The sequence below is a fragment of the Myotis lucifugus genome, unplaced genomic scaffold (assembly GCF_000147115.1).
Source record: "Myotis lucifugus unplaced genomic scaffold, Myoluc2.0 scaffold_22, whole genome shotgun sequence".
In the NCBI taxonomy this organism is placed as follows: domain Eukaryota; kingdom Metazoa; phylum Chordata; class Mammalia; order Chiroptera; family Vespertilionidae; genus Myotis; species Myotis lucifugus.
Genome location: NW_005871070.1, coordinates 4,364,462 through 4,384,320, shown reverse-complemented (window position 1 = coordinate 4,384,320; position 19,859 = coordinate 4,364,462). Strand labels below are relative to the sequence as shown.

General features: G+C 39.8%; 2 protein-coding genes across 7 annotated transcripts in view; one reads left to right on the top strand and one right to left on the bottom strand.

The window, feature by feature from the left end:
* Nucleotides 1–4,409, bottom strand: part of PPP2R3C (protein phosphatase 2 regulatory subunit B''gamma) — a 29,507-nt gene extending 25,098 nt beyond the window's left edge. The window contains exons 1-3 of one of the 5 annotated variants that reach the window (XM_023751517.1): nt 4,280–4,409; nt 3,890–4,082; nt 58–185 (exon numbers count right to left, since the gene is read on the bottom strand). In XM_023751517.1, the coding sequence (XP_023607285.1) occupies nt 58–185; nt 3,890–3,947 (186 nt within the window). In that variant the 5' untranslated portion in view covers nt 3,948–4,082; nt 4,280–4,409. Of the gene's footprint in view, nt 1–57; nt 186–2,094; nt 2,216–3,836; nt 3,856–3,889; nt 4,151–4,244 lie in introns of those variants that run through there. The other 4 variants (XM_023751516.1, XM_014453316.2, XM_023751518.1 and 1 more) reach the window with 4 other exon arrangements.
* Nucleotides 4,410–4,477: 68 nt separating this feature from the next.
* Nucleotides 4,478–19,859, top strand: part of KIAA0391 (KIAA0391 ortholog) — a 146,591-nt gene continuing 131,209 nt past the window's right edge. The window contains exons 1-4 of one of the 2 annotated variants that reach the window (XM_006085835.3): nt 4,478–4,577; nt 4,920–6,196; nt 8,054–8,101; nt 8,563–8,695. In XM_006085835.3, coding sequence (XP_006085897.1) covers nt 5,214–6,196; nt 8,054–8,101; nt 8,563–8,695 — 1,164 coding nt within the window. In that variant the 5' untranslated portion in view covers nt 4,478–4,577; nt 4,920–5,213. The remainder of the gene's footprint in view (nt 4,578–4,919; nt 6,197–8,053; nt 8,102–8,562; nt 8,696–19,859) is intronic. The other variant, XM_023751515.1, reaches the window with a different exon arrangement.

Sequence of the window (19,859 nt, the reverse complement as noted above, 5' to 3'; positions counted from 1 at the left end):
TTTAAAATTGCATTTTATTTATAAACTCTGCAAGACATTTGCTTAGATACCACTTACCCTATAATAAAACCGGGGAATGGTCTTGTAGAATTCATTTGTGTTTTTTCTACCTCCTTTCCACTTGGAGTAGTATTTGGTAAATAAATCCATTTCTTCATCTTTTAATTCCTGTTCACTTTTTTTTCCTGTTAATTAAATAGATTCAGGGGGAAAGCATTTTTAAAATCAAATAATACTTTTCTCAGGTCATCTAGTATAGCCTAATTACAGTGCAAAAAAGGTCTTCACGGTTGTGCTTAGACACTAAACATTTATATTAACTTCCTTGAAATACCAAGACTCACTATTTTCCACTGAAACAGCCTCTCCTACATCTTCACTCTCAGCTGCTCCCTCTACTTTTTTTTTTTAAAATCACTATACTTGTTTCCTCCTCAAGCCATTGCCTCTCTTATAGACCTATGGCATGTTCCTAATTCATTCAATTAAAAGTATTAATGAGCACATACTACATATTGAACCCTATACTAGTCACTGATGCTAGGGCGCTGAGAAAACAGGCACAGCCCTTGACCTCATGAAGTTTCAGCCTTGTAATCACTCTTCCTCCGAAAACCCTTTCCTCTGTAGCTCACATATCCAGATACTGTTACTCTCCAACCTCTCCACCTGCCTGCTGCTGGCAGGGAGCTGTCATTTAGCCATTCCTCCACAAGTGTTTGTGGATCATGATAACTGGTACACAGGGTTCTTTACCTCAATGTCCTGCAATCATCAAGGAAGAGCAGACATGTGGGTGACTCAACCTTGAAGACTTTTCCTTTCACCTCTACTGTGCCACTCAGTTCCATGGCAAGACCACAGATCTTATCTGCTCTTCTTCTGAAAGTTAAAACTCTAATATACTCTCAGATAATTTTTCTCTCCTGGTTATTCAAAACCTCACTACCATAATACCTGCATTTTAGCCTCATTGAGGTTTCCAATTCTATTATCTATTTTCTCAAAAGTTTATTTTCCTCTTCCTGGTCTCATTTCTTTCCCTTAAACTCCTCTTATGCCTGCATTTCTGACACATCTGCCATGTTAATTTTTACCCTTGGACCAATCTTAACATCTTGTTTACCATGGCTTAATACCTTTGGAGAAAACTACAATTTTGGTCCCACAAATTTATTTCATGGTTACTAATTAGTAAGTCAGCTTTTCAAAACACTAGGACATATTTTATTTGCCCTTGATGTTCTCTTGCTGATTCCTCTTGTTGACCAACTGCTTCAAACTGTCATTACATTCTTCAAACCCCCTCTGTATTCACCATCAACAGATGACAATCTCTCCCAGTTCATCACAACAGAATCTACTGCACCTGGATACCCATAAACACCTAAATGAAGTGGGAGGGCAGGAAGGTATCAAATCTGTACCTTACTTCTTCCTGCCAGTTTTAAGGGACGAGGTATCTCCTCTCTCATCCAAGGCTAACCTCTCATTTTAACCCAGTGCTTAATCTCAGCCTTTGTAATTCTCTGGTTGTCCCATCACTTCTTTCCTTCTCCCTCCCTCCCCCATTCAGTTACCTTCAATTCCTTCATCTTTACTGGCATTTCTTTAATTTACAAACACACAGAGGTCTCTTCCATCTCCCCACCCCCCAAAAAGTCCTTCCTTTCTACCTACTACCACACATAACTCCTTCCTTTCTCATACACTTTGTCAAAAAGAAAGCCTACGTTGGCCATCTCTGCTTTCGTATCTCTCATCCCTTCTGTACGCAATCCTGCTTCTACTCTTACCACTCTACAGAAACTGTAGAGTTTCTTGCCAGGGCAACCAATGACCTAATTGCTTATTTATTTTTTTAAATTAAATTTATTGGGTTGACATTGTCCAATAAGATCATAGAGGTTTCAAGTGTTCATTTCTATGATACATAATCTGTATAATTATGTGCCCTGCACCCAAAGTCAAATCATCTTCCACCCCCATGTATTTGGCCCCTTTACCCTTCACTACCCCTCCACTCTGTTGCTTAGTTTAATGGATACACCTGTCCTTGGTTTCTCTGTTAAATTTGATACTATTGAGTCTAACCTTTTCTTGGCTTTTATGAGACCATGCTGTTGATTCTCCTATTTTCTGGACATTCCTTTTTTTTTATTTCTTCTTCCTCTATCATTTCAACTTTCATAGTGTAACTTCTAAGTCCCAAACCTATGTCACTCAATGTTAAGTTGTTGGGGAGAAGAGGAAGAAAAAGCGGACTGAGAAGGGATGACTGGTGAGGCAGGAGGAAAAATAAGAGTGTATGTCTCCTAGAAACCAAAAAAAGAAAGTATGTGTAGGATGAAGATATAAGGGGAACAGAGAAATAAGGCATAGCTGGAAGTGGAAGTTAAGAGTCTCTTTAAGGTGAGAGAAATACCACCATGTGAAGATGCTGCTGTGAATGACAGAAAGAAAAACCAAGATGCCGGAGCGAGAGGACATAGCCTTGAGTGGGCAAAAACGGGATCTAGCACACCCAGGAAGCAAACAGTCTCAAACCGAAGTTGTACAGCCCGTATGATTTGCTTATTTTATCATCTCTTCTGCTAAAGTGTAAGTTCTACAAGAACCAGGGTTTTTGTGTGTTGTATTTACTGCTGTAGCTGGAACAGTAATTAGCATGTCACAGACATGCAATGGAGTGGGTTTTAAGAAGGAAGGGGAGGAGAAAGCACAAGTACAGGTAACTTTTTCAGTAAGTTTTCCTATAAAGCGTGTAGAGAAATGTGGCTAAAGCTGGAGGGGACTATGAGATCAAATTACGTTTTTTAAGGTGAGGGATGTGACAGCATGTTTGTTGTAACTGATGGAAATGCTCCAGCAGAGAAGGAACATTTGATGACGAATAAGAGAGAGAATAAAAGAAAGGGGACACGACCTAGTGCTGGAGTGGAGGGACTGCCTCAAACAGGGAACTGACAGTTCCCCATTTTTAAGCAAAGTGGGGGTGGTGACAGACACGGTGAGAACAGGCGAGGAGCCTTGATTGCCTCTACTCAAACACACAGACAAGCTCAGCGGCTGAGGGTAAGGAGCAGGTGGCTACAGTGGAAGGCTGAAGGGTTGGGAAGTGAGAAGGACTGCAGGAGAGTGAACGTCTAGGGCCGCGACCGACCCTTTAATACAGTTCCCCAACCATAACATTATTTTCGTTGCTACTTCATAACTGTAATTTTGCTGCTGTTATGAATCGTAATGTAAATATCTGATATGCAGGATGTATTTTCATAGTTACAAATTGAACATAATTAAAGCATAGTGATTAATCACAAAAACAATATGTAATTATATATGTGTTTTCCGATGGTCTTAGGCGACCGCTGTGAAAGGGTCGTTCGACCCCCAAAGGGGTCGCGACCCCCAGGTTGAGAACCGCTGAGTTAGTGGACAAGAATCAAAAGTGAGAGACAATGTGCCCGGTTCCGTTTTTCTCCGGCACTTTCGGCTGCCCTGGGTGCAGGTGTGAAACAGGAAAGAGTTTAAACAGGTTGGTGAACAAGCAAGAGTGAAGATGGGGAACGGGACAAAGAAAAATGGAGTATGACGTTTAAATGGATAAGAAGGGAAGGGAAAGTGATAGTAAAACGGCGGTAGGACCCCGGAGTTGTTGGACCAGGGTTCTCATTGCTCCTCCATCTGGGAGCTCCCCGCCCGCACATCCTTCCTCGGGAAGTGTGGGTGAACCTCCCCGATCTGAACCGCAGTCCACTCCGCCCGCTTTCTCGGGGAGTATTCACAGCAGCGGAAAGCGCGGCTCCCCGCCGCCGCCCCTCCCATTCTGCCCCCACCTCTAGGGGGTGAGGGCCGGGCTGTCTCCGCGGGCCGCCCTGCCCGGACTCACTGTTGGGGCCGTTGTTGGGCGTCGCTAACCGCCGGCGAAGCACTTCTTTCCAGTCCATGACTGACTCCCGCGCAGCAGCTCCGGCATCTGCTAATCGCTACCCCCGCCACCAGCTCAGACAACAACCCGCCGCCAGCCTCCGAGAGGCTGCGGAGGCCGCCCGGCCGCCGTCTTGGACTCGGGCGGAAGTCGGCTGAGGAGGCAAAACGGGGAATGTGGTCACTGCGGAGAACGCGGCGGTCACACCAACAGCCGGGAAAGCTGGCGGGAGAAAAGGTGGAAAATTACGTCCTTAAGGCAGCTTCCCAATCGCACAGGGCCAGATTGTAAAGGCGCAGGATAGGGGAGCCCGTACTTTTAGTTCATCTTGGGCCTTTGGCGCGCACGCACCACGTGACTCAGGAGTCCTTTGGCGTTTCCGGGAAGCGTTTTCTCCACAATTTCTTTTTATTGTTCCTTGAGGATATATGGAGGCCCTAAAGGTTCCCCTAAATGCAGTAGACGCCTTGACCAGCCCCCGTAGGCCCCCTCTGCCACTAAAAGCACTAAAAGCTTCGAAGCCGCCTTTCTCTGCCGCCAGGCCTGGCCCAGGTCAGCCACGCCCCCTCGGCGGGGCCGTCGCGGTGCATTGTGGACCCGGTAGTTTCCGCCGCGGTTATGGTCGCGTTCACAAAGCGTGCGCGCTGCGGTGAGTTATTGAATGAAGTGAACTTGGTTTGTGATGGATCTGTGCGCTGTAGGCGGAGCCCTTGGTGGCCCCCCTCCCTTACCTGAGCTGTTGGCCCGCTCTCCCCCCGCCTCCCCCAGCCCATTCCCTGGCCTGCGGGTTTGACGGGCTGGGGTCAGTTATGCGGAGCCCGGGCCCCTAGCCTGCTCTCGCCGCTGCCCTTGCTGCTGGTGGGGCTGGGCCTCTGGGCTCGACTTTACGCCTCCCCTTCAGCGAGGCACCCATGGGATCCGATCCCGTTTCAAGGACCGTTGTGATTCCCGTGAGTGAAACTGGGCGGCCCTCCTTGTGCTCTTTCCTCAGGTTCGCGGACTGCACTGTAACCGGCACCAGACATTGCTGCCCTGGTTCTGCGGACTGCGACGGAGATCGGATGCCCCCGGAGCAACATTTTTTTTTTTTAAGGGAGAAAACTCATAAGACTTCATTGCTATTAAGTAGCCGCAAAAGCAGAGCCTTGGTTTTTCTGTGAGAAATTGAAAATCATCTTTTAAAAAGTTGCGCTTCAACTCGTCCCCTCACCCCCCACCCCCCAATTCCTTAATTATGCGGTAGAAGTAGGGGCTTTTCTTCACCATCTGCTGATCTCACTGCATAATGACTTTCTGTTTCACTGGCATTAGAAGCTTTCCGAAGCTTTGGAAAAACAACCCATACCTTGGGGTAGTAGGCCCAGGACACTCTTGTAACTTTTTCTTTCTGAAAGACTGTTATGGCATCAGGAACCAACAGAAGTTGTTTTCTCTTAAAACAGTGTCTCCACAAAATACCAAAGCAATAAATCTGATTGCCAAGGCCAGATATCGCAGAAAAGATGAGGGCAGTAATAAAGTTTCTTCTGAGTTTCCTCACCTTTTTGCAGCTGGAGCGGCTAAGAAGAGATCTCAAATGAATCCTCGGAGTCACGATCATGCCTTGCCACCGGAGAGAAACATTATTCAGCTCCCAACACAACCTTTGAATTCAGAGCAGTGGGATAAACTTAAAGAAGATTTCAAAGGGAGAGCTAATTTTGAAGATTGGATCATTGCACGGATGGTTGCCTACAATAGCTCTATAGATGTGGCCAAATCTTTGCTGGCCTGGGTAGCTGCAAAAAACAATGGTATTGTAAGCTATAATTTGCTGGTCAAGTATCTGTGTCTCTGTGTCTTTCATAAGCAGACATCAGAAGTTTTTGATGTTTACGAAATCTTGAAAGCCAGATACAAGAGTTTAGAATCTTCGGCAAGCACTCTTCTCATCCGAGGATTAATCCACTCAGACAGATGGAGAGAGGCCTTGCTGCTGTTAGAAGACATCAAAAAAGTCATGACCCCTTCAAAAAAGAATTATGGTGACTGTATCCAGGGAGCCCTCCTTCATCAAGATGTAAACACAGCTTGGAATTTGTTTCAGGAATTGTTAGATCATGATCTTATTCCCATGATGGAAACTTTAAAAGCCTTCTTTGATTTTGGAAAAGACATAAAAGATGATCAATATTCAAAGAAACTGCTAGACATTCTTTTGTATCTAAGAAATAATCAGCTATATCCTGGGGAATCATTTGCACACAGTATAAAAACATGGTTTGAGAGGTAATTTTGATTTTTCTTATTCTGCATGTTTTTATTTTAATACCTATATGGCTGCCTTTTTTATTGGTTGCCGAGATTATTTAGATTATAGTACCTTTTCCATCTCTTATTAAGATTTGTTTCCCTTTAAGACAAAATCTTCTTTCTCTAAAAAAAGCAGCATAAACAAATTGTGTTAATCTCTACTCATCACATAAAAAGGAAATTATAGAGAATTTGTAGTTTTGATGTATTTTTCTATTTAGAAGGATCTGGCAAGATGTAAGTACTTATGAATAGCACTTTTGGCTGGAGTTTATTGCAAGAAAACGAGCTGTCTGGGTCGTATTAGTATTTTCAGAAGTTCTGAAACCTAGTGACTGGTATAATGTGTTCTGTTTAATCTATGCATTTTCATCAACTTGGATGGTTAGAGTGGAGGGGGAGATCCTGATCAAACCTGATATGTAAGCATTAGCATGAAAAATCTTCATCCTTGCAGTTCATTTTAGATCTTTCTATCATTAAACTGCTCTCTCCAAAGCTCTTCAATGTCTTTCTTTTGCTTTTATTTAAGTTACTGGCTCCGTGCCTATTTATTGCTTCAGTCTTTAACTTTCTCATTTCTTCACCATTAATTTGCTTCAGGCTATTTCCTAAAATTTTATTCCTTTTCTCTCATTTTTTTGTTTTTTCCCCCTCTCTTTTTCTACTATATATCATCAGTATATATATAGAGAGAGAAACATCCATGTGAGAGAGACAAATCAATTGGGCTCCAGATCGAGCCTGCAACCAAGGTACCATAATCAAACCGTCAACCCTTCAGTCCAAGGACTGACACTCTATCCACTGAGCCAAACTTACTAGGGCTGAATTATCTTATTTAATAAACTTATTGAATATCAACAGAGGCACTAGATTGTGAAAAATCTTTGCAAGGATTTTAGATTTTATTCTGTTATCAAGAGTGTTGGTCTCGGAGTGGAGTTTTAGAACGGTAACTGCCAAAACAGTGAGAAAAGAAGATTGGAGAGGGATTAAAATTGAAAACAAATATGTTTGGAGGCAATTAAGGTTTGAATGAGAGATTATGAGATTCTGAATTAAGAACTGAAGAAGAGAAAGCAATGGAATTAATAGAATCATGGTGATATATGTAAGAGGAAAGAAGAAATGATAAGTTGAGCAAATAAGTATTTTGAATGCCACTAATTAGGGTAGGCACTGAGGATATTTTGTGACACAAGATCTTTTATGGCATTCACAATTGGGAATGCAATACATGTCAGTTAAATAATAGTAGTAGCTTTGGCTAGTGTGGCTCAGTTGGTTGAGCATTGTCTCATGTACCAAAAAGGTTGCTGGTTTGATTCCTGGTCAGGGCACATGCCCAGGTTGCGGGTTCCATCCCTGGTCGGGGTGAGCACTTGAGGCAACCAATCGATGTTTCTCTCTCCCTCTCCCTTCTTCTCTCTCTAAAATAAATAAAAACAGATTTAAAAAAATAATGGTGGTATAAGATAGTATAAGAGAAGAAATTACTCTTGAATCATGGGCAGGAACAATCTCTGGCAACTTTATGGAGAAGGTTAGAGTTGAGTTTAATTAAGAGGTTACACTATTATATCAGCTGCTTTCTGTACAGGTCCTGTGAAGGTAGATTTAGACTTGAAGATGAGGGTCATATGAGAGAAGTGAAGGGAAGAACGAGATCCAGAGTAGGGGAGGGGTACCATAAGCTTCTTAGCCCTATTACAGTATATCAACCGCTCTTCTAATTAAACCTTTCTAGGGAAATAGTCTGAACTTTTAAGAGCTTTTGCCTATCTAGTTTCTAAACTTTGGATTCAGTCGGAATCTTTTTTTTTTTTTTAGTGTTCCTGGAGAACAATGGAAAGGACAATTTACCACAATCCAGAAAAAGTAAGGCCAATATTTTATTTTTAACTTGTTTGATTCAGGTTTAATAGGTTGTTTTGCTACTGTTTAAAACCTTTTAATTCGTGAATGTCTTAGAGATAAAATAATTAAGAGTTAGAGTACCCAAGGCAAAAGCCATGTTTTGCATACGCGGTGCTCAAAGTGTTTTTCCTGTCGGTACTGTGAGCCTGTGTGAAAAGTCAGATATTTTCTCCTAGTTGTGTTTTAGGAATAACTTTTAACACTTTACCTGGATGCCCAGCAGTCTACTCTTTGTGTTTTCTGGCACACTAATGTGTGATATTACCAGGTGTACAAAAAAATCACATAATGCATGTGATGATCATAAAGCTTAGATTCTTCTTTTAAAAATTATCCTTCAATTTCCTCATGTCTTAGGATTATTCATTCTTTAAAAAGTCCTTTTCCTGGACACTACTTAACACAAACAATTGTAATTACAGTGGTCAATGTTTGGGCTGTGGGAAAACCATAGAGTCTATTCACTTGAGTCCAGAAGAGTATGAATTCCTCAAGAGAAAAATCCTCAGCGATGTGATAGATGGAGGTGACCAATACAAAAAGACGACACCTCAGGTGAGTCTGGACCAGGTTTTCTTGCATTCTTGGTGTCTAAGAGCAGGGGATGGCATTTTTTTCTCTAAAAGGACAGATAGTAAATACTTTCAGTTGTGTGGGTCGTATAGTCCCTTTTGCAACTTTTCTACTCTGCTGTTGTAGTGCAAATAGCCATAGACAATACATAAATGAATGAGCATGGCTGTGTTTCAGTAATAATTGTATTTATGAAAATGAGCAGTAGACTGGATTTTTTTTTTTTTAAATGCAAAGAGAAGCAGTGGACTGGATTTGGCTTGCTGGCCATAGTTGTCAGCCTTTAAGAGAGATTGCTTTAGAATTTCATGGAACAATTGGGTCAGACTATTATCCATCTATTGAAGTCAGTCCTATTTCATCTGGGCACAAGGTGCACTTAAGCCAAAAAGACGATGCTTATTCTTTATCTAAGTGTTTCCAGAAAACTGTGTTCAGTAAACTCCCATGAAAGTATTATGGTTTCTCACAACTTTTTTAGTCAAGAGAGTTTAAGACAGGGGTCCTCAAACTTTTTAAACAGGGGGCCAGTTCACTGTCCCTCAGACCGTTGGAGGGCCGGACTATAGTTTAAAAAAAAACTATGAACAAATTCCTATGCACACTGCACATATCTTATTTTGAAGTAAAAAAACAAAACGGGAACAAATACAATATTTGTATTTGCATGTGGCCCGCGGGCCGTAGTTTGAGGAACCCTGGTTTAAGATAACAAAATTATCTCCCAAGTTTTCTTAAAATATATTTCTTTTTTGATTTCAGAGAGGAAGGAAGAGGGAGAGAGAGATAGAAACATCAATGATGAGAGAGAATCATTGATTGGCTGCCTCCTGCATGCCCCTGACTGGGGATCGAGCCTGCAATGTAGGCATGTGCCCTTGGCCGGAATCGAACCTGGGACCCTTCAGTCCGCAGGCCCACGCTCTAGCCACTGAGCCAAACTGGCTAGGGCTCCCAAGTTTTCTTAGTATTGAATTTGATTCTCTGAATTATTTTCAATAGCTTTATTTTGCTAGTCTTCAGTACTTTATGCTGGTTTACCAAGATTAAGTGGATGTAAAATGCTTTTATTTTGGGGAAAAGCTGCCCATCATCTCATTGAATGCTTTTTCTTCAAGGTACTAAATAAAAACAAGAAGTGAAAATTATTCTACCTTCCTACCTTGACTTAAAATGTCAGATCATATATTTTGATTGATTTCTAAAAGGAAGGGAGAGGGAGAGAGAGATAGAAACATCAGTGATGAGAATCATTGATCAGCTGCCTCCTGCACACCCCCCACTGGGGATCGAGCCTGCAACCCAGGCATGTGCCCTGACTGGGAATCAAACCATGACCTCCTGCTTCATAGGTTGATGCTCAACCACGGAGCCACACCAGCCGGGCATAACATGTCAGATAATGCCCCTAGATCCGTCGTCTGGAAACTGCAGCTCGCCAGCCACATGCGGCTCTTTGGCTCCTTGAGTTGTGGCTCTTCCACAAAATACCACGTGCGGGCTCGCGTACGGTGCAATTGAAACTTTGTGGCCCATGCGCAGAAGTCGGTTTTCGGCCTGGGCGAGTCTATTTTGAAGAAGTACTGTTGATATTTGGCTCTGTTGACTAATGAGTGTGCCAACCACTGCCCTAGGTTATATTAAAACCTTTAATCCTCAGAATAAAGTCAGTATCTGGTCCATAAAAACATTATCTCCATTTTATGGAATATTTTCAGCTGACTTTATTGATAAAATCATAGTTAACATTTATCAAGTGATACTAAGTACTTTACATTGATTATTTTATATCTTAACCCTTACAACCACTCTATATGGAACTATTTTATTTCTATTTTACAGATAAAGTGATTGAGACTTTGGGAGATTAAATCTGCCAGAGGATACCTTGCTAATAAAATCTAGGTTTGACCCTAAAAACCGTTGTTACAATACTGCCTCTCATGGAATGAAAAGTTACAGTGACAACTGTAACTGACAGCCAACTGGTTGTAGCAGTTCTTTAATGCCTTAGGAATTCCTACCACTGAAATATGAATTTAACAGATTTCCTTTCTCTTATCTTTTGAGCACTTATGTGTATCTTCTGAAGTAGGTGTTTAGATTCAAGGTTGTATGAATTATGCTGTTTGCTACCAAAAACTTATCATTTCTGTTGTGGACTAATTGAATATTCTTCCCACCCTCCAATTTTTTATTTAGTAAAATTTTCAACCTAAAGGAAAGTGAAAAAATAGCACACTGAACATCTACCTACTCTTCATCTAGTAACCAGTTGTTATTATGGCTTATACACTTTCTCTCTATATATGTGTTTTTATGAACCATTTAAAAATAAGTTATGTTACTTTAAATGTTTCAGCAAATATTTTCTAAGAATAAGAAAATTCTATGTAATTAAATAGCATCACATTTAAGGACTTTACAATTAATTCAGTGTCATTTAATAAAAAGTATATATTCAGATTTTCCCCATTGTCACCCCAAATTGTACTTTATAACTTTTCCATCTCTGATCCAGGATTCAGTCAAGGTTCACTCATTGCTTTTGGTTGTTATGTCTCTCTAAATCCATAATTGTCTTCTCTGCCTTTTTTTGTTTTTATAACATTGACTTTTCTGAAAAGTCTGGGTGGTTTATCTTGTACAGGGCTTTTCAAACTTTGCACCTACGAATCACTTGAAGATCTGGTTAAAATTCAAATTATGATTCAGCTGTCTGAAGTGGGGCCTGAGATTGTGTATTTTGATAAGATCCCAGGTGATGTGTTTATGGTCTTTGGACCACATATTGAGAAGCAAGACTGTGTATAATTGTTTATTATTTTCTTTTCATTAATTCAGTATGAACGCACTAGTAGATTACATGGATGATGTTCTGTTCTTATTGACTCACAGCAGCCAAATAATATCAAGTTGTGCTCACTTTTGCTGATGTTAAATTTGATCACTATACAAGATGTCTGCATTGTAAAGGTACCTTTCTCCCTTTATAATTTCCCTTTGTAATTAAAAAATAAGTGATCTGTGAAATAATACTTTAAGATTAGCCCAGCCAGTGTTGCTCAGTGGTTGAGTCTTGACCCAGGAACTGGGAGGTTGCTGGTTCAATTCCCAGTCAGGGCACATTCCTGGATTGCAGGCTCAATCCTCCCTAGGGGGTATGCAGGAGGCAGCCGATCGATGTTTCTCTCTCATCGATGTTTCTATCTCTTTATTCCTCTCTCTCTAAAATCAATAAAAATATATATTTTTTAAAAAGACTATGCAGATAGCTTATCACCCATTAACTCTTCACTCAATGTTTTTAGAATCATGGAGATGCTCTCTACCTTTGGAGGTAGCAAAGTGGTGACTATTTTATTTCCTCTGCATTTATTAGCTGACATCATTCTATAAAAAGTTTCCCTTTCCCCTGTCTTTCTCCCCCACACCAATTTTAAAAAAAATTAATCTGTATGGACATGAGGATTTTTAAAAAGTATATATTTTTATTGATTTCAGAGAGGAAGAAAGAGGGAGATAGAAACATCAATGATGAGAATCATTGATTGGCTGCCTCCTGTATGCCCCACACTGGGGATCGAGACCCCAACCTGGGCATGTACCCTGACTGGGAATCAAATCGTGACCTCCTGGTTCATAGGTCAACTCTCAACCACTGAGCCATGCCGGCTGGGCAGGATTCTATTTTTTTTTTTTTTTTTAATTAATGGTGTTAGAGTTCATTACCTTCATTATTCTTTTTGATGCTCAAATTGTCCAAATTTGACCTGTGGGAGTTCCTTCAAGCAACTGTGACTTTTACATCTCTCTCCCCTTCATCATTTTTTCCTCCCAATCAGTTTTTGAGCACTTCTGTGCTTTCTGGCACATGTCCTAGGCTCTTACCTTGAAGTGCTCTTGCCCCAGTTGTGGAATCACTAATTGAATACTTTTCTTTACACTTTCTTTTGTGTTTTCTTTTTTATTGAATTTATTGGGGTGACATCCTATCTAATAAAATAGTAATATGCAAATTAACCATCACTCTGTCACTCCATCACAAAGATGGTGGCACCCAGTCCCCACAAGATGGTGGTGCCCAGTCCCCTCAGCCCTGCCGCTGAAGTGTCCAGGCCTGTTGGCCAGGCAGGTGGCGGGGGAGGCAGGGTGGAGGCCACTCCATCGCTGCTGGAGTGTCACCCGGCCGGGGGCCGCGGGGGCGAGCAGCGAGGCATGATCCGCCCACTCCGGCAGCTGATCCAGCCTCGCCGCTCCGCCGCTGATCCAGCCTCGCTGCTCCTCTGCCAATGGAATGTCCCGAGGCAGCGGAGGTGGGAGGGAGCGAGGCAGTGGAGATGGGCAGGCTTTGCTCCCTTCTCTGCTTTGCTCCAGCTGCAGGAAGCCCTATTCTTGCAGGAATAGGCCCGAGGAAGCCCTATTCTTGCAGGAATCTTCCTGCAACGGGCTCTAGTTGGTTAATAAAGTTATATAGGCTTTAGGTGTACAATTCTATAATACATCATCCAATATATTGCGTTGTGTATTCACCATCCCAAGTCAAGTATCCTTCCATCATCATTTATTCCCCTTTACCTCTTCTACCTTTCCTCATCCCCCTTTCCCTCTGGTAATCACCATATGTTTAACACTCTCAGTGGCTAAGCATTGCCGTAATTTTTAAAAAAATGAATGTCACTTTAATTCTGGATTAATAGAAGGAAAAGTTGTTACTTTTCTCTGCTGACAAAGACCTAGTAACTAGAGAAAATCTTCTCTTTGAAGAGTGTTATTCTGTAAGAGGAATTCCAGGCTCATGACTATGGTGAAATAAAAAAGAGTAGTCATACATTTAATTAACCGTAATTCACAAAGCAACTGAAGATATTCACAGAAGGACTGAGACATTTTATGACAAGGGAAGTTATTTTCTTTTTTCTCTTCAGGCATCTTTCTTCTTTCCCTCTGCAATTCCCCAATTCTGTATTCCATTTCTTATCATCTGCCTTTCTTCTTTAAGGTATTAACATAATAGTGACCATTGCTACTGTTTATTGAATGATTACCGTATGTCAGGTACTTCTAGGCCTTTTACACTCACAATAATCTAGCAATTGATACCACCATTTTGAAGATAAGGAAGGTCAGGATAAGAAAGGTATCCATGGTTAAAGAGCAGTGAATTGGGTCAGGGTTTTGTAGTATTGGTGAGGCAGAAGGGGCAGGAATTAATCCAGAGCACTTCTGGTGGGTTGAAGTAAAACCAACTCTTTTTCTGGGACTAGAGGGAAGGAATTAAGGATAGTGGATATATTAAATACATAGGTGCAGCAAAGAGTTGGAGCATTTATTCAGACCTAATTTTTCTGAGGGCAAATCGATTATTTGAAAATGAGAGAAGGCATGATAGTCTAAGGCAGTGGTTCTCAACCTTGGCTGCACATTAGAATCACCTGGGAATCTTTTTAAAATCCTGATTTCTGGGCCTCCTCCTCCGGAAATTCTGTTTCTTTGTTATGGGGTGAGGCCACAACATTAGTAACACAGAAACAGAATTTCCGGAGGATGAGGCCCAAAATCAGGATTTTAAAAAGATTCCCAGGTGATTCTAATGTGCACCCAAGGTTGAGAACCACTGGTCTAAGGGAGCTTGAGGAGAGTTTGAAGCCTGGGAAGTTTGATTATTTGTGAGAGGACTGGGCCAAGTATTGCTGGTGGTGCTAAACCCTAACTGAGGCTCGAGAGCATTGTTCACTAAGCCATTTCCAGTGGTCCTGAGCCATCCAAGTATGCAAACAGAGAAGGCAGTTGGATGGGATGGTACAGTTGAGAGAAAGAGAAAACAGGAATGGAGGGTGTAGGTGAGAGGTGGCTAGATTAATGGACCATGAGGTCAAAGTTGATAGGAAGTAAAGATAGGTGGGACATGGATTAGGAGGCTAGAGAACAGTGGACTGAAGGCTCTTGGAGGTTGAAGATCGAGCATAAAGGGAGTGAGAGTGGAAATCAGATTTGGTTGAGGGGAGGGGGATATTGTTGCTTAGATGTGGCAACATGAATTTTAGAGGAGACACTATTCAACCCACTGCAACTTTTCTTTCTCTTGTGTACATATCTAGGAATGGAATAGCTGGGTCTTTTGGTAGGTGTGTGTGTAAGGAAATCACCAAACTGTGTTCCAAAATGGTGTCTTTTTTTACATTGTTACTATCTGTGTATGAGGGTTACAGTTGTTCCACATCCTGGTCACCTTAATATGGTCAATCTCTTTACCTTTAACCATTCTAATGGATGGAAGTAGTATATCATTGTGGTCTTAATTTACATTTTCCTAGAGACTGACAATTTTGAGCATTTTTATGTGCTTAATTGCCATCCATATATCTTCTTTGGTGAAGTTCAGATCATTTCCCCAATTAAAAAATTTGGTTGTTTTCCATTATTGAGTTGTAATGGTTGTTTATATATTCTAGGTACAAGCCCTATATCAGATATATCTTTTGCAAATATTTTCTCCCAGTTTGTGCCTTGCCTTTCATTTTTATCAAATAGAGATTCTGATTTAATTGAAGCCCAGGTATTAGGACTTTCAAAAGCTTAGATGATTTTAAAGTGCAGCCAGGGTTGAGAATCACTGCTTCTAATGTGAGATTTTGAAGAACCCTAATTATGTATAGCAACTTCTTTTCTTTAGGATAATTTTGGGAGAAAAATCTCAATCATAAGTAGCTTTTCTGAAACCTTTGTTTACTGTACTTAGGTGTTACAGCCAGCAGATGGCGATAGTGTAACATAAAAATTATTTAGGTTATAGAAGTCAACAAAGTTGAAGGATTTGGTGGGCTTCTTTTATTACTAAACTGAAAGATCTCTGTGTCATTTTTGTTTAAGTCAGATTAGTAATAGATAACGATGGGAGCTGTATATGTGAATTTTAAGTGAACAAAATAGAACTCCATATTATATCCATGTACACTACTGGTTTAACTCCATGAAACTAATTGAGAAGACATCAATGAAGATCAAAAAGTGAATTTGGAGCTATGTGGATGGTGTTAGTTTAATATTTTTTTAGTTTAATATTAATTAATTTTTTCTTAATTTCCTTTATTCTTAACAATTACAGATTTATTTTTTCATATTTAACTGCTCAGTTATGAATTCAATTCTTTATTTAATCTTTTTATTAGGGAAAATTTCAAACGTGCAAAAGTAGAGACAGTATAACAAACCCCTAGCTCAGTGATTATTAACTCATGGCCACTCTTATTTGATTTATACTTCCTCTTCCTCCCTTGGCCCGTTTTTGTGAAGCAAATCTGAGCTTAATCATTTGCCCTATAACTTATAAATTCACTTTTAAGCAAGTTTATTTCCCCTATCTTAAAACATACTTATTTGTGTAGAGTGATATTTTTCCTATACAATAAGAAATACTTTGGAACAGCAATTCTCAAACTTTTGGGTCTCAAGACCCTTTTACATTCTTAAAAATTAAGGACTCTTGAAAGCTTTTGTTTATGTGGGATTATATTTACTGATAATTACTTCATTAGAAGTTAAAACTGAAAACCTTTAAAAATATATATTAATTCATTTAAAATAACAATATAAAAACTATTACAGCTATGTGGATGGTGTTAGTTTAATATTTTTTTAGTTTAATATTAATTAATTAAACAATATGTGAAGAAATAGGCATTGTTTTACATGTAAATCTCTTTAATTGTATGGCTTAATAGAAGACAGCTGAATTTTTATATCTGCTTCTGTATTTAATCTGTTGTGGTAAGTTATTTTGGTTGCAGTATATGAAGAAAATGGAGGCTTATAGAGATATGTAGTTGGAAAGGGTAAGAGTATTTTATTGGTATTTTCAGATTATTATAGTTATTCTTTAATATTATGCCAAAACTCCACTACACATTTGTGAGCAATGAGAGTGAAAAAAACAGGTAATATCTTAGTTTAAGAACCACTGCTCAAGGGGTGGGAGAAAAGGGAGAAGATCTGAGTTTGGGTAGTGAGCACATGGTGAAATATACAGATCTTGTAACATAGAAACCCACACCTGAAACGTATATGTTCATATTGACCAATGTCACCGCAATAAATTTAATTTTAAGAAAAATAAACAAATAAAAATAAAGTACCTTGGTGCATACCTCACATCGTATAGGCATACCTTGGAGATACTGTGGGTTTGGTTCTAGACCACTGCCATAAAATGAATGTAGCAATAAAGCAAATCACAGGAAAATAAAATAAAATAAAAAGAACCACTGCTCTAGAAATGCTTTAGAAATAGTTTCCTCTTCTTTCTATTTGAAAAGTTTGAGTAAAATATATTTCCTCCAATTTTGTTACAAAAGCATATTAACAAAAGAAGTTAAAACAAAACAAAGACAGTCTTACTACTCAGCATATCTTCTGTTTAGTTTCTTCTATTCTGTTTTAGTTCTTACTGAGACTTCTTTAATCATCTTTCATTTTCCAAAATAGAAGTGTTTTTTTTTCTAATTATAAAATTATTTATTTATTTTATTTTATTTTTGACCATTCTTTTTATTTTATTTTTTTATTTTATTTTTTTATTGCTTAAAGTATTACAAAGAGTATTACATATGTCTTCCCCCCCCCACCCCCCCTTGACATTCCCCTGGCCTCCCCTACCCCCCAGTGGCTTGTGTCCATTGGTTATGCTTATATGCATGCATACAAGTCCTTCGGTTATCTCTTACCCCCCCTCCCGTCCCCCAACCCTCCCCGGCCTCCCCGCTGTAGATAAAATTATTTATTAATTACTTAAAAACTGCAGTCAAAATAGACAACTCTAAAGAAGGAAATAATAGCCCAACATAGTCCTCTCATTTTGAACTTTTAATGAAACTTTAATTATAATAGCACTCTCCCATAATCCTGTGATTTAGAACTTCTTAAATAAAACCTTAATGACTAGGGATTCTGTTTTCTGAAAAAGAAATTGGAGGCAGGCAAATTGCCTGTAGTACATTTAATTGAGTTTTTGGGGGTTAGGTTTAAATCAAATAATTTGTTCTACTTGATAATATATTTTCAGTTAATTGACAGAAGGGAGGCCTTCTGGTGTTTTTCTAATTACAGATTTTAGACAGCAAATGTGACCCAAATGAAATGTCAGTATTAGATCTGATCTAATGTAGGCTTGTTTTTGTTTTGTTTTTCATTTGAGAGTGGCAGCTGCAGACTATGAAAGATGTGAACTAACTGAGCTCTTCATCACGGTCTTCAGAACCTTCCACTCTCATCTCTCCTGGGTTTGAAGATCTGGTTATCTCTAAGATGAACTATGAGGTTTTCCCTCAGATTTAAAAAATGTTGAGTGGTAAATGGCAAACTGGGGGTTTGGTAGTTAAAACAAAAAACTGAGAAAGAAATTTAATTATCTGCAAAGTATAGTTTTAAAACATGTGTTTGAATTCTCTATTTATAAAAGCTCATTAAAGATAAATAGTCCTCTACTTAAGCACATTTTACTCAGTGCATACTTAATTAATCAGTAATGCTATTCCCTATTTCCTCTTCAACTCCACAATTGAAACTGAAAAATAGGCTTATTATCTCTGGATCATCAAGGTGTCTTGGTGTAAGAATTGTGGCCAAAATGTGAAACTTTTAGAAAAATCAGTGAGTTCCGAAGTACAGAAAGGGTAAAAATATAAAAAGAGAAACAGGCTGACTCCTTGCAGTGCCTTCTCAGCATCACATATTTCCCTTCTTTCTTTATTTTTCTTTATTTTCTCTAATAAAGTACTTGCTGAAATTCTACCAACTGGGCCCCAGTCTTTTTTAGAAGAACTAGCTTGAAGTAGTACATTTCCTCCTGCTGCCTGACTTCTGTTTTACAAAGTTATGAGAATTGGATGTGGGTATGGGTCTTTGGTTGCTGCGGTTTTAAAATTTCGGGATGATTTTTAGACATGGAGAACATTTTGGGGGACAGATCTTAGGAGGGTGCAAGAGTGGGTGTTTTGACGTGGCAGTACTGGAGGCAGAGGGATAAAGGCTTCTTAACTTTAGGAGTTTTGAACAACATGGGAATGTGCAAAAGAGAAACATATTTTTCTTAGGCCAAGCGTAATAAAGTATAGTTTTAAAAAGTGTTGTTTTTCTTATACCCTGTGACTTTTTGTCTCTCAGATTCAGGCTGGCACTATTATCATAGTGTGGCCTTATTATGTAGTTTTGGCATGGAAACCAAATCACTTTTTATAAATTTGTATTTATAGGAAAAGTATTGAGTTCTAAATAGCCATCTTGTAAGTGAAGTTTTGGAAACAATATGTTGGAAGTGAGGCAATATCCTGAGTGACCACACTTTTAGTTTTCTTTTGCTTAGAAAGTGCTGGCTTAGATTTTGGATTCATTTTTTCTTTTGCTGATAACTAAATGTATCAGTTTTTATTGTCTTTTCATTTGGTCTCCCTAGAGAATAGAGTAATGTAAATAAGACAGTAGATTAGAAATAACACACTGGTACTGAAGAGGGATAGCCTACTTCTGAGGTAAGAGAAAACGATCAGTTTGAAAGAGTAGCAGCTGAGATGTTGACAATCAGGGCAAAGGCCTCCTCCATTCTCCATAGCACAAACTGATTTTTATAAAGATGCCCCTCTTGCAGTCTTTCTTATCTCAGTAAATACAGTTATTACCACTTTTTGATTCAAGCCACTAAACTAGACAACTATAATAGCTTCCTAACTGGTTTCCCTGCTTCCCAATACCCATGTCTGTTTGGTAAGAGTGATCCTTTTATTTTTTAACTAGAGGCCTGGTGCATGAATTTGTGCACGGGTGGGGTCCCTTGGCCTGTCCAGCAATCAGGGCCGATAAGGACCGCCTCGCCTAGTCCCAATAGGGGCTGATCAGAGCCAGCCGGCCGGGGGGAGGGAACACAGGAGGTTGGCTGTCGGAGCGCACTGACCACCAGGGGGCAGCTCCTGGGTTGAGCATCTGCCCCCTGGTGGTCAGTGCACGTCATAGCTACCAGCTGGTCATCCGGTTGAAACGGTCGCTTAGGCTTTTATATATATATATATATATATATATATATATATATATATATATTTTTTTTTTTTTATTGATTTCAGAGAGGAAGGGAGAGAGGGAGAGAGAGAGAAACATC